Source organism: Ruditapes philippinarum, unplaced genomic scaffold (genome assembly GCF_026571515.1).
Source record: "Ruditapes philippinarum isolate M1 unplaced genomic scaffold, ASM2657151v2 ctg757_1_1_1_1, whole genome shotgun sequence".
Taxonomy (NCBI): Eukaryota; Metazoa; Mollusca; class Bivalvia; order Venerida; family Veneridae; genus Ruditapes; species Ruditapes philippinarum.
The window spans coordinates 200216-215205 of record NW_026861682.1 but is presented as its reverse complement, the minus strand read 5'-3'; the positions used below and the strand labels follow the sequence as shown (position 1 = coordinate 215205).

The 14990-nt window shown below is 33.3% G+C and overlaps 1 protein-coding gene across 2 annotated transcripts; it reads right to left on the bottom strand.

The window, feature by feature from the left end:
- Positions 1-109: 109 nt before the first annotated feature.
- LOC132716512 (uncharacterized) lies at positions 110-7595 on the bottom strand. 2 transcript variants are annotated; one of them, XM_060699804.1, is made up of 7 exons: positions 7341-7595; positions 4976-5142; positions 4253-4357; positions 3344-3902; positions 2970-3061; positions 2377-2564; positions 110-1675 (listed from the first exon to the last, which is right to left on the bottom strand). In XM_060699804.1, the coding sequence occupies exons 1-7, from the start codon at positions 7477-7479 to the stop codon at positions 1552-1554; spliced, it is 1374 nt and encodes a 457-aa protein (XP_060555787.1). In that variant the 5' UTR covers positions 7480-7595; the 3' UTR covers positions 110-1551. The 2 variants fall into 2 exon arrangements, with proteins under 2 accessions (XP_060555787.1, XP_060555788.1); XM_060699805.1 differs by having other exon boundaries at positions 4253-4354; positions 7341-7594.
- Between the last annotated feature and the right edge of the window lie 7395 nt (positions 7596-14990).

The window sequence follows — 14990 nt, the reverse complement described above, 5'->3', positions numbered from 1 at the left end:
CCTCATATTCGAGTTTGTTGTCCATATATTTAAACCCGTAATATTTGTGTTTCTCATTTGTGTCGTTCCTCATACCCGAGTTTGTTGTCCATATATTTAAACCGTAATATTTGTGTTTCTCATTTGTGGTTGTTCCTCATACCCGAGTTTGTTGTCCATATATTTAAACCCGTAATATTTGTGTTTCTCATTTGTGTTGTTCCTCATATTCGAGTTTGTTGTCCATATATTTAAACCCGTAATATTTGTGTTTCTCGTTTGTGTTGTTCCTTATATTCCAGTTTGTTGTCCATATCTTTAAACCCGTAATATTTGTGTTTCTCATTTGTGTTGTTCCTCATATTCGAGTTTGTTTTCCACACATCACATTTTCTCTCATTTGTGTTGCGAGGTCTGTGTTTGTTTCAACTCATAATATTTTCCCAATGGCGTTTTCCGTCATATTCAAGTTTATTTTCCACATACAATGTTTTCTCACATTTGTGTATATGTTACTGTGTGTCAAGTGTACCAACATGTCCTCACATTTGTGTTGAATGTCGTGTTTTTATTTGCCTACCAACATGTCCTCACATTTGTGTTGAATGTCGTGTTTTTATTTGTCTACTAACATGTCCTCACATGTGTGTTGTCCGACATATCCATGTACCGCATTTCTCTTTAAATTTGAGTTGTTTGTTAGTTTTTAATTTGTTACCCATTCGCAGGTGACATTTTTTTCATTGGTATTGTTCTTCAATTTGAGAACATGTCCAGAACATATTGTTTTCACGGCAGCTGTTAATATACAATAGTCTGATAAAAACAATATAGTCTCTATACATCTGTTTATCACATAAAATGTTTATGATACTTCCTGTTTATCACAGAAAGCATTTATATACTTCCTCTTTTATCACAGAAAGCAATTAGACTTGGTGATTAACACGAAAAGCACTAACACTTGCTGTTTATAACAGAATGCAAATACACTTGCTGTTTTACACGGAAAGCACTTACACTTGCTGTTTATCACATATGAATGTATATGGCATGCCTGTATCTTTTCAATACTGTTTATACACATATTTAATTTATACCCATTAGTCTCTGGTAGATTTCGTTTCCAAATCAACCGATGATATGGTACCTTGTGCAGGTGACCTCTCACTGAAGTTTATCACATGTGCGCCTAGATGAAGTTTATCAAATGTTACACCCTGTTTATCCCTAATTAGCATATCACATACTACCTCGAAAGCAGTTCCATACTGTGCTATAAATAGGCTGACCTGTCATCTGAAGTACAGACAACTGCATAATGACTACAGCAACTTTGTGTCTTTTTCCAACACAATAATTAATCAACGTTGAACCATGATTTCCAATTACCAAGCGACGTCTTGTTGCGTTTGTGAAGTAAACGGCTTTCATGAAGCCACCAATAAACATGATTGTGTAAATGATTTAGCGTTCATAACATAAATGCATAAAAACAAAATATCAAAACAAATGAGCAAAAGAAAGGAAAAGAACATAAAATAAAAGGGGGGAAAAAGAGAGAAAAAAAACTTAAGGGGATTTTGGTTGAGGTGGTGGGGTGTTTCCTCTCCAGCACCTGACCTTGGCTTGTGCGTTGTTTTGTCGTTTAGCCAGTGGGTGGAGAACATTTTCAATGTCTACTGTGCCTTCATTCCTGCAAAAGAAACAATGATATTAATTTTCTATTTTTTTTTATATTTGAATTCTCTCTTAAGTAATGAGGTTGATTATGAAACATGACACAGGCTATACAAACAAATATTTAATTGCTTGGAAAAAAACACAAAGAAATAGCAATGATTAAATAGTGAGTTGATGTAAAGCTGTTCAGTTTAAATTCAACAATTATATACATTCATCTAAATGCTGAAAAGTGATTAGCGCGTCTGACTGGTCATCGAAGGATTGCTGGCAACGTAGGTTCAAACCCTGTCAGGGACAAACCGTTGTTTCCTTGCGCAAGAAACTTTACACTCATTGCTTTATTAGTATTGCTTGGTTCCGGAAATGGATTCGAGTGTGTTAATCTTACAGCTTTCTGCACAATCGAACAAAAATATGTTCTTTAGAAACTTAGGCTATTCAACGTTTGATTTTTTATTATTACTATTACAAGTATTTGATTATTTATCTATTGTGACAACGTGTTCTGATTTTGTTGTGATAATATGCTCTGACTGTTTAATTAAAGTTACATTAATTTTGTTTGTAACTAACGTTGTGCCAAAATGGCTCAAACACAGCAAGCGACATCGAGTAATTGAATAAGATTTGCAATGATAATCTCTTTATGTGAATTTAAAATTTAAAGCTCCTTATTAATTACACAATTTGTGAGAAATCATTCCGACTTACTCTAACACCCACAGTTGGAATGGTGACAGCCCATTCATCCAGGTCGTGCTTTTCTGGTACTTCCTGAGGCACCTTTGTCTGAACACCTCACTTCTGAGAAACTGCTCAACATAATAAGCTTTATCTACGTCACTTAAGTTGTTCATTGTTTTTGGATAAACAATTCCCTTATCTGGTCGAGGAAGTGCCTGGAAAAAAAGAATAAGGTTATTAATTTTGAATGTTTTATGCATATTTATAAGGTAAAGAAGCTGTACGGTTAAACGACATTTGTTTAACAAAAAGCAATAAATTTCCAAAAACAAATTTATTTCATTAGGAGGAGTGGGTTTGATAGCATGTCCCGAATTGTTCAATCAATCCAAAACTACATTTTTATTTTTTTAAACAGAATATGGGTTTGTAATCAACTGTATGTTACTTTTTAAATGTGTAAGTTCTTTCTTGTGTGACAATCTCAACTAATCAGGCAGCAATATAAAAATTAAAATTCTAAAATCAAAATGACCTGAAATATGACAGAATATCATTGCAGTAAGAAGTCTCGTGTAAATCCGATAACAAATGATAGAAAAATAAGCCTTTATACTAACTGGGTCTCTCTTTTGCAGCTTGGCAATTTTTTCGGCTATTTTTGTCTCATCTTCGACTGTGACTTCTTCCTTAGGTTTCAATGGCTTTTTAGCTAAGAAATAACAAATAGTGTTATTACATAAGTGCATTATGTACTTTTAACAGTTCAAATGCTATTTATATTTTGTTAAAAATACTAACAAAATCTACGTAGAATACAGTTTTTAATCACATATATATGTCACATATTGATATCTATGTTTCAACATCACCATGGAGTATATTATATAATTATTTTTTCATTATAAAATATAGCAGTCATTGAACTCACCTATTAATTAAGATTTGTATAGCTCTAAATATTATAAAGCATATATACATTATATATCAGTACCTTTGGTCCTTGTGTGGTTCACATCACTTCTTGTCCTAAGACCTTCAGTTATCATGCCCTTGACCTTGTTTCTGCGACCTTCATTATTTGCTTTCTTGTCGTCTGCAGCGGTCATCCTTCCGTCTGTAGCGATCTTACTGACGTCTGCAGCGGTCTTTTTGACGTCTGCAGCGGTCATTCTGTCGTCTGCAACGATCTTACTGACGTCTGCAGCGGTATTGTTGACGTCTGCAGCGGTCATTCTGTCCTCTGCAACGATCATCTTGACGTCTGAAGCGGTCTTACTGTCGTCGGCGGCAGTTGAGATATTCACTGCGGGCTTATCTGATCTATCTGTAACATCACCCTGTGCATGTAAGGAGGTATTTCTTTGAGACCTATGACTAACGATCTCTATATCTGTTGGACCAGCTGTTTCACATCTTAATTCATCATTCGTTGCCTTCGACTCATCAACTTGTGGGCTTGGAAAAGAGTGGCTGCTGTATATACCATCTTGTTCTCTGTCAAAGACTTCCGTTTGTCGTTTGTCAAATTTACCTCTGTGTAGATTAGCAAGCTGTAAGAAATCAATGAGTTGATAAGTTTTCAAAGCAGAGGACGTCTGTGCTAAAACAACTTCTGCAAGCTATGTGTTTCAGTAATTTTCTATTGTATACATTTTCTTAAATAAGCTTGATGACAAGTATGATGGTAAATTTGTCAAGGAAAAATCTTGGAAAATGCATTTATTATTTATTTATTGTTGTTGTTATAATAATATTAATTATTTAAGTTATTTAATGAATAGAAAACTGCTCATAGTTTGCGCAATAGACTTGTACCTGAATAGCTTTCTAACTGATAAGTATGGATATATTCTCAATAATTTGCATGAAGACAATGTAGATATTTTAACAGAATTCATACCTCACTCTGCACTTGTTTTAATTGTTCCTGGAGAACCCGGATGTAGTCGTTATCCTCTTTGTACTGACTAACTTCCTGTCTGGAAGGTGGGTCGTGAATAATCTGCTGAGATTAAAGTTACGTAGTTAATAACAAAACAATTGGCATCCGAGCGTTTAATGCAATGTGGTGTAAGATTATTATTATGAAATGCTCAAGCCTTAAAGTGAATTGGTCTACAATGGGCACGATTTTTCATAAGTATTTCAAATACTATTGATTAAAAAACAATAGAAATGTATCATTTGGATATTCTGATAAAATATTGCTCAAAAAACATGTTGATAATGTTCTAAGTGATTTAGAATGGATATTTTATATGATGATAATAATATTTTGTTCAAGAACATTTTATTATCTGCTATATGAATATATGTTATATCGGGCCTTGTGTCTAATACTTGCAAACATGATTTGTTGTTTTGTCTAAAACTAAATACGAAATCAGTCATTGTATAACAGACCTTCCATTATTTAGACCATTTCACTTTAATACGTGCGAATTTTGTGCAAGATTTGTCAATATCAGCAAAGTTTGGCAATGAAAATTAGAATAAAAGAAAACATTATTTTATTATTTTTTTGGTGTAATTGACTTCCCACTGCCAAAATTGACTTATCTGAAATTAAACGGTGTATCTATTTCAACAAAAATGACAAAATATGTAACAAAACAAGACTTACAACTTCATTTTTCTTTTCAAGTTTGTCTTCATCTATGGGTTTCCCCGCTGATGCGTTGTCAGGATTTCTCTCGGAAGCAGAATATTCAGAGTCGTCGGAATCAGTCTCGTAGTCCTCAATGTCTTCCAGATTCAGATGTAACTCATTTTGTCCACCAGCAACTTTACCTGTAGAAAACAAACCATATCATTCTATTTTTGTCTTTTTGAAAATGCAATGATTTAATTTCAGCTCGACTTAAAAAAGGGTATTGTTACAGTAACATTAGTTGTCGTTGCCATCCGCAAACTTATACATTGATCATAACTTTTAAGTTTTTGGTATATTGTCTTCATACTTGGCCACAACAACCCTTTGAAAAAGACCTTTAAGTAGACCAGACTACCCTTGATCTTCATTCATAAATGACCTTGACCTTCAAGGACATTGCTATCATTAATCCTATTGATATAATTATGCTCTCCAATTATTATCGACCGTTGTTTATGAGGTTTGGACAAAGTCAAGTGCCTGGCAAATAACATATTTCCTTGGGAACTGTGTAATATCACAATATTGAGCTTAATCTAACTTCCACATAAAATTCAGGATTGTTGGACCTATGTGCCTATTGCGTTTTTATGTCGCACCAACACATTACATTTGTATAAGTCATATGGCGGTTTTTCAGCTTCACTGGTGGAAGATTACCTGAGATGCCCCTCCGTGCATTATTTCAGACATTAGCGGGAATTTGAGGTAGAACCACCGTCCTTTCGTAATCTAGCTGGATAACATCCTCACATGAAAGAATTCAAAGTCAGTGGAAGTATTCGAACCCACAGAGGTGAGAGGCGAGTGCTTTGTAGTAAAAGACATTAAGCACTTGATCACGGACGCTCCTGCTAATTCAAATTTATACGTTACTATTAATTTTAATCCATCACTTGAAATATTCAAAAGTCTGTACATGTATACAGTTTGGCCACAGAATAGGTATGTCATCAAAAAATCACCCGAGCTTTAAGCTCCCAATATCAAATGTAAAAAGAGACCCGGAAAATTAAAATATACAATGTAAATGTATTGTAAAGTTTTGCTACAAAATGCCGACATTTTATTTATGCATATTATAGCATAAAATCGGCTATTTTTCCCTCTTTTGCCCATGTTATAACGGGACCAAAACCATGTGTTAACAAAGTCACGCGCTCTTGTTATAGCCCGGTTTCACCTATGCGCAATACATACAGGGCCCAGTAAACAAACAAACAAAAAATGACGATTTGGCCTGTTTGCCAAAGAGTCATGCGCTCTTGTTATATTAAAATTATTGATTCGAGGGCCTCAGTCGCATATTCAAGTAATTATGCCGGAAAAAACGGCGTATAGACATCGGTGCTAATCTTGGTTGTCGCCCTTTCTAAGAAACGGACAGTTGTCAATGTAAACAAATACAGTAGAATCTACCTGTCATTCAGTTTAACACTCCGATTAACTTACAAAACTAGATAACACAAAATTAATATGAGAACATGTTTTTTATTTATGTTAATGTTGATAAATGCTCTTTATATTTCTTTGAGAGAATAATGCTTAGTGCCTGATTTTTTTATAAACTTGTTTGCTTGGGAAAAAAAACCGATTCTGATGTTACTGATCTTTTTTCTACCGTAAATCTGAAATCATTCTAAGAATTTCTGAGGGTCATGTTTTGTCTTGGGTAGAGGGTAGAGTAATGTAACGTTTTTTTTCTTGAGATAATAAATCTCCAAAGGCCAAGCTTTGTTAAATCAATTTTAAAATTCAAAATTTCGTTCGGTTCCGAGAATTTTCCAAGTTGTTGGCCCCGGAAAAATGAAACGCATACGTAAAACATAGAATTGGATAAATACCGTCCAAGCAAAAGAATTTAATGTTATTGTGTTTTGTATAAACTTTACATCACGAATCTGTTTGAAAATTTTATGCTATAATAGCGTCAACGCACGTTTATTTCGTGTTATAAAGTCTGCAGAGTCCCTCGGAACTGTTGGAGCCCTCGCCCTACCGGGCTCGGGCACCAACCGTTCCTCGGGACTCTGCAGACGTTATAACACGGAAAAACGTGCGTTAACCCTATAAAAACAACTTTCTGAATTTTAAATTAAACTGTGGACAACTATTCAACTATAGAATAAAATATCAGATCTATGTATTAAATAGAAAGATATCTTTAGAAAAGAAAAACAAACTTTACCTTTGATTTTTTTTTTCTAGAAAATTAGTAAATTTTGAAGCCTAGATGAAGTTTATGAAGTAAAAATATATAAGATGCATGTATATTAAGCATATCCAATGTGGATTTCAAAGAAAAGAATAATTTCTAAAAAATTAATAATCTTACTTTCTGCTCTTTCGTTTTCAATTGCAATCGTTACAAGATCGTCTATCTTGCGTTTTCCTGCAATGGCACGGAATTTACGTGAAAGATACTCTCGCAAATTCTCTCCTCCTTCTCGCGGTCTACAATGGCTGTTTCCCATAAATTATATTGTGATAATTTCTTTAAAAAAACGTTGTATGCTCTATTCGCATAAGCTGTTGCTCTGTTGCAGCGCGCAAACTAATTTGCAACATAGAAACGGCGTCGGCATGACGTCATAGATACGAAGACGTCATGACGGATATTTATAACGTCAGTGTGAAGCAGGAGCGAACTTATGGACAAGGGGTCAATTTTTTGTGCGGGGCAATCTTGAAGAAAAAAAATCAGTCAGCATCATTTCCGATGCAAATGGGATACTTAACGTATTTTCCGATGCAAAAGTCAGTTACTAATGTATTATTTTGTATATTTGTGGTGATATAGTATAGTCTGACCCACTTCTATGAAAGATAAAGTTTGAAATAGTCCCTTTTGAATTCATACGGCGTGGCATTCTTATGACAGCCGTTTTAAAATTGTTTTGGATTTTCAGAGCTTTCTGATCCGAAAATAAAAACGAAAGAAGTCAAAATTTATCCATTGACAGGTACAGTATCAAGTAAATCTTGTTTTTATAATAATCATCGAACCGATCTGCAACTGTGAGTTTGGGATTGCATTGTTATCTTGCTTTCTTATCAATTATAAGCAATCAATGAAAAAGTAAACAGGTAGCCAGGTAAATACATGTGTGTAATTATTTGAAATACCGTAGAAACCACAGACACTGGGAGTCAGACTTTGTGCCACGACTTGAACATCCCTTTTACAACCACTCCGTCTTAAACTGTCAATTACAAAAGCTAAAACTAGCATATATTTTCATCTCATTTTCTTTGTTTTTGTTTAATAAACGTGACCCCTCTAAGAAGACCACTGATAATCCAATCAACGTTTGCTTTGAATACTGGTCAAGCACCCTGAGGAATTACGCTTATGTTATGACAACAAATTCTAAATCAGTTAATTTGTTGGAGCACAATGCTGAAACTTGCGACTTAAATGTTCTTTATTTAAGAAATTATATCCCAAACAGTGATATTATGGCTAAATCAAATCACTGGAGTTCTGATGCGAGGAATTATAATGATGCACATCAGAATGACAAACAGTGATTTTATCAGGTGATAAAATCACTGATTCCGATACATTATTTCCATTCAGTTTCTAACATGATATCAATAAATAAATGTTGCCGTATCTAATATTACACTAAATTGCGCCTGGTTTGTTTCCGTACTTATTTTCAGAATGTCACAGTTTTAGTGGTGGTAGTGGCTAGCTGTACGAGCCCGTACGGCTAGCCAAAAGTTCTAGCCGTACGTGAGTCACGTACGACTAGCCAGGACTCACTGTACTGTCTAGCCGTACGGCACTTTTCAGAATTACCTATATGGAAGTCAAACATGATTATGATTTCATTTTGTTGTTTTATTTGTATGAAAGTCGAATTTTTGTGAATTAAGCACATGGATCGAATAAATAATGATCGGAGTCACGGATTTATATTTTATTATAATATAAATCCGTGTCTGAGTGGAATAAATAAAAAGAATTAGTGATGGACAAACTTCTTTACCGTCGGTAATTGACGCAATTATCAGAGCCCAACAACAATAATTTTCGTGTTGGTTTTTTTTGTTTTATTTTAAAGGTGTCGAAAATTGAACTTAATGAAACAAAAAAGGATTATCATCAAAATTTTGTAAACTATTTCAATTGATGTTATTTAACTGCGACCAAACGCTATTTTTTTCTCAACGTGTTGAGATGACAAGGAAACATATATTCGTACTTTTTTTTTACTGTACATAGCCAACAAGGCGATTAATCTCTAAAAAGTAAACATACATGTACGAAGACAATTGCTGTTTCTTGGTTAAAATCCTCGTTTAAAGTCATAAAATAACATATAATGCATTTTCGACTTCCATATCATTGTGAAAAGGCCGTATGGCTAGCCAATACAGCGTGTCCTTGCTAGTCGTACGTGACTCACATACAGCTAGAACTTTTGGCTAGCCGTATGGGCCCGTACGGCTAGCCACTTCCTTTAGTGGTTACGTCACATGTATAATGGTTACGTTACATGTATAAATATAGAACGTAAACAGTGACTTTATTGCATTATAATACAAACTTTCTGTTCTTCTATGTTCAATAGGGAAAAATGCGGGTTGTGTTAGAATTATAGATATCTTTACCATGTAGATCCGCTACAAACTCTCTCAAGTACTTTGTGCATGTGACGTCACTCTCTCAAGTACTTTGTGCATGTTCAATGATAATTTAAACATATACATGTATACAGAAGTGCTGATTTAAAACAACTGATTTAAGATGGGTTAATTGTTGCTTCAAGAACACATTTATTTCAAGGAAGTATATTCTTATTTAATAGATGAATAATAATATCACAGAATGAGAAAATATTGCTTCATGACTGGCACTCGAACCCAGGACCATCAGATACCAATCTGCTGCTCTTCAGGCTCAGCTGCCTGGTAGTCAAAATATTTTGACGTGCTAAAAATAGACTCTGATATATTATTGTACTGGGTCAGAATCTTACTGAAGAGGTGAGATATGTTGCCCATACACATCGACAAATAGCATAATATCTCAATGTGTACGTTGTACAATATTAGTCTAGTCACTTACACATTTTCCTCCCTTATAAGTGAACATGATATTGTTACAGTGAATACTCCGCAATAATTTAGGAGGCATATCCCTATTATCCCATCTCTTGAGGTGGGTATTGCTGTGGTAAATGTATTGTGATATTAATATTACAATGTGTAATAAATGTAGTATACAATATAGTATTATGAAACAGACAATGAAATTACAATTAAGCTACATTTAGGCTGATAGCTAAAATGAATGCAGTTTGTAATGATGAACTTCTAAGTTAAAATCCACTACGAATACCTAAGTTAAAGGAACTCCACTGAGGTTCAAAGGTTTAAAAACATAAACTTTGAATTTCTTACATAAATAAGCTGGGGCACTTAAAACAGAAAAACATGCAAAAGATGATTTTAAAAAATATACTCAGAAATAAATTTAAAATTGTATTTTATGCTATTCTTAGCTTGATTTGGGTGAAAACCATTGCAATGCTTTTCCATTTTTGAGTTATTTTTCACAATTAAAATAATTATTCAGGGGAAACAGAGTGAGGGAATGATCTGAAATTTTGCACACAAGTTATAAGTCGAACCATTCATCAAATAGAACACTAATCTTGAAAAATTATTTCCAGTACCATCATGTCAAATAAACCTCAGTGGAGTCCCTTTAAAATCCACTGTTAAAATCCATTATATCATAGTTCTTTTTTACATCTGTTTAATTATTCTGTTATACAATTGAAGCAACTTGATAATTTTTTACTTGTCTAAAGCAGGAGCAAACGACCCTTATAAACAATATTGTATTGATATTTGCATTTTTGCAAAAAAAAATTAACATTTTTTAACATTTTGAGTATTGTTGTTGACAGGCAAAATTACCCATTATTCTTCAAAACATTGTAAAATTCCCCTAAGTGAAAGTCCCTGGCCCCAGTTCCCTGAAAGATAATCATTGTATGTGATATTTTCTTGCATATCAGACAGGATTATCTTCTGTTTACACTGATGCTGGAAAAACCTGTCTTTCACCCTTCTTGTAAGACAAGTTGCATGCTATAAATAATGTTATTGTCCCATGCCATTTATGAATGAATTGTTTGTAAGTTCATACGCTACTATTAAAAAAAGTGCGTAATGAGAATATCATGGTAAATTCTGTTATTTTCTCCGAAAATAATTGACATGTAATATGCAAGAAAAAGAATCAAACAGCGGCTGTGGGTACATACCGGAATATCTAGCTGTCAGGTAACTGTTAAGAGGAAACTCGGCAATGCCTTGTTACCGCCATAAACAGCTACCCTTGAGCCAAAATTTCCTCTCTGTACCGGCAGCCAGTGTAAGATTCTTATAGTATTTGTGAGGGCATTAATCATGATTTATTGACGCGTTGTTGATATTGGTTAATCCCTGTAACCGTTAAGGACACAATCATTTTCTCCCCTAAATAGTAAACTAATCTATATATTCACTATTATTATTTCAATGAAATGAATTTATTGTAATAATTACAATGATTAAAGATTTCTTCAGAATCATATTTAGTTTTGATTAGATTAAAACATCTTTTTTCATTTTAAGTTTATTAAAGTTTTGAAAGGTTGGAGCATATTAATATTAATGAACTGTACCAGTTTCACATTTTATATTCATTCTATTGTTAAAGTCGTAAAAAATTTGCAACATTTGGCAACACGCACCAATGTAAACCCAATGACCTTCTTCTGCTTTGACGAGTATTGACCAATTCAAAAATATATCACAGGTGAGCGATACAGGACAATTTTGGCCTTCTTCCTTTCTCCTGTTGTTGTTTTTTTCTCTGTTGCAAGCTATTATTAAATATAACTTTTTTTATCTATTTCAGAAAACAGAGGCTGATACATGTAGAAAACAAGTAATCAAAGATCTCAACAATTTTTCTTGTTGACAGAATGGTCAAATTAGTATTAGTTCTATATTGAAAGGTTGATGATGAATAATATACATAGGGAAACATTGAGACTGAACTGGGTGTATTTGTCAGAAAACCTTTCAATGAATGAACTCCTGGATCACATGTTAGGACAGTCTGTCATTACTGATGATATGTATGATCAAATTAGTGTTCAAAGTACAAAAAAAGAGCAGATAACTGAGTTTTTACTGATTCTTCCCAGGAGAGGTCCTCAAGCATTTGATAAATTTTTAGAGGCTCTGAATGAAACATCTCAAGATTTCATAGCTGAGAGATTGATTCAAACTTATAATCAAGAGCTGGCACGGAGTCAGCAACGACCGATGCAGGGAGACGACTAAAGCTAATCGGATGATTGCTTTACTGGATATAAAACTGAAAAAAGCATTACCGAGAACACTGGGGAATCTGGATGGTATAATTATATGAATTTGAAACAGTTTACTTCTGTAAAGTGGTAGTTGTTACAGTGCTCGTTAATTAGTGATATTGCTATAATATTATATATCAGATAATGTTCTACTCAAATATAGGATATACAAAGTGTTGAAGGGCAGGGGAAAAACAATAAAAATTCCAAAGATTGGAAGAGCAGTGAAAACATTTTTATCGTTTTTGTTGGGTTTTTTTGCAAGAGGAAAAAGTTACAAAGTTGAAAAAAAAACATGGATGAAGTTCAGAAAGAAATATTGTTATCAAATTGGGTGTTTCTATTGGACAATTTAGAACTGATTGATTTGCTGGATCATATGATAGCTGAAAATGTTATAACGGTTGATATGTATGAACGAATTAATATTCACCGTACGAAAAAAGATAAGATAACTGAATTTTTATACATTCTAATGAACAGAGGTTCTGATGCATTTGACAGATTTTTAGCAGGACTAAATAAAACTTCACAAGAATTTATATGTGACAAGTTGACAGAAGCTTATGTACAGAAAACAGGCAAGAGGACATAGCAGAAAACTATGTGGTCTTGATAAATTTTATATACAATGTAGGCATTGTAACCTTTTTACATATCATTATGAATTTAAGGAAAATGGACTTTTATACAGTAATTTAAAAAAAAAAGAATGCTTGCATACTTTCTTTTTGAAACTTTTAAATTATATTGAGTGCATGCTTTTAGTTTTAACTTTAAATACATTTTAGTTGATAATCATTAAATTATATATGTGGGAAATTAATTGACAGCAAAAGAATGTATGTCAGATTGACAGTGAAGAAAAATAATTGACAGTAAAGGAATATAATTCAACAGCAAAGGAACAGAATTTACAGAAAAGGAAACTAATTTACAACAAAGAAAGATAAGTAAGCAAAGTAAAGTTTCTCTTGAAATTGGGAAAAATGGAAAGGCAGCAAGATATTTTTTCTCTCTACAGGGAAATTAAGGTTGAAATATTGTGTCCAATTTTTAGATCTCATCACATTGTACGATACTCATGATATTTATCTAAGTATTACATCTTTTCTCATATAAATGTATGGAAATTTAAAAAAAATCATATGTCACATTGTGTTGGAATACATAAATTTTAACAGTTCATTTACAAAGATAGAGATAATGTGGTTGTATTGATACAGAGAGTTTTAAACCCTTAACCTGCTGGAATGGAAAGTTATTAGCCCTTGAGCTAGGCCAACCTGCATTTCTGAAGTGCAGTCTATCAAGACTCTATTCTTTAATGGGAGCTCAATTTTTGTATTTTGAACCTGAAATCCCTTAAACTTTAGATGGAAAGTTTCCAATACAAAGCAGGGCATATCCATCCAATTCAAAGCAGTGCAAATCCATCCAATTTAAAGCAGGGCATATCCATCCAATTCAAAGCAGAGCAGATTCATCCAATTCAAAGCAGGGCAAATTCATTCAATTAAAAGGGCCAATTCATCCTATTGAAAGAAGGGCAAATTTAAAGCAGGGAAAATCCATCCAATTCAAGGCAGTGCAAATCCATTTAATTCAAAGGGCAAATCCATTCAATTCAAAGCAGGGCAAATTCATCCAATTCACAGGGCAAATTCAAATCGGCACAAATCCATCCAATTCAAAGCAGGGCAAATCCATCCAGTTCAAAGCAGGGCAAATCCATTCAAGTCAAAGCAGGGCAAATTCATCCAATACAAAGCTGGGCAAATCCATTCAATTCAAAGCAGGACAAATTCATCCAATTCAAAAAGGGAATTGAATGAAAAGTATTTCTTTTACACGATTTTTATTGGAATTATATTTAGGTTTACATGTATATATTTGCATTTTGTATAAGAATGATTTATTTTTATCATCTAATTTTACATATTATACGAGTAATGACACATAATATGATTACAAATTTCTTGACAATCATGAATTGATAAATTTCATGTTACACTAGTCTTTTTAAGAGCTACTTTTTGAAGAAAAAAGGTGGAGCTAACGTCATGACCCAATTGTTGGCGTCTGCATTGGTTAACCTTTTTGTAAAGGTCTATATTCTCAAAAAACTATAAAATCGTTTGACTTCAAATTTGCTATCAAAGTAATTCACCTCAAACTTGATTTGCATGTTCACTATCAAAATATACAATTACAGAAGGGCAGATAATTCTGAAATTCATTTTAGCAAAGTAATGCCACATTTTTGACATCAATATCTCAAAACATTCATGTTAATAAACACTTCTTACTGTCAAAGAATGTTTCTTGAGTTTTTGAATTGGAATGCTTTTTCAAATGTCGGGTAACTGTATATTCTTTTTTTCTCAGTTATGCCCCCTTTTTGACTTTTTATTTCTTGGATTACTTTTTTGGGATGGCACATTTCTCAAGATGCGTCAAAGATATTCACTTTAATAAAACTTGGAATTCTTATTCACCATCAAATTTGAAATACATGTCTAAGGGGCAGATAATTCTGAAAGCCAATTTTTCTTCATTATTTCCCTTTTTTGACTCATAATATTTGCTTTTTGGTCAAAAAC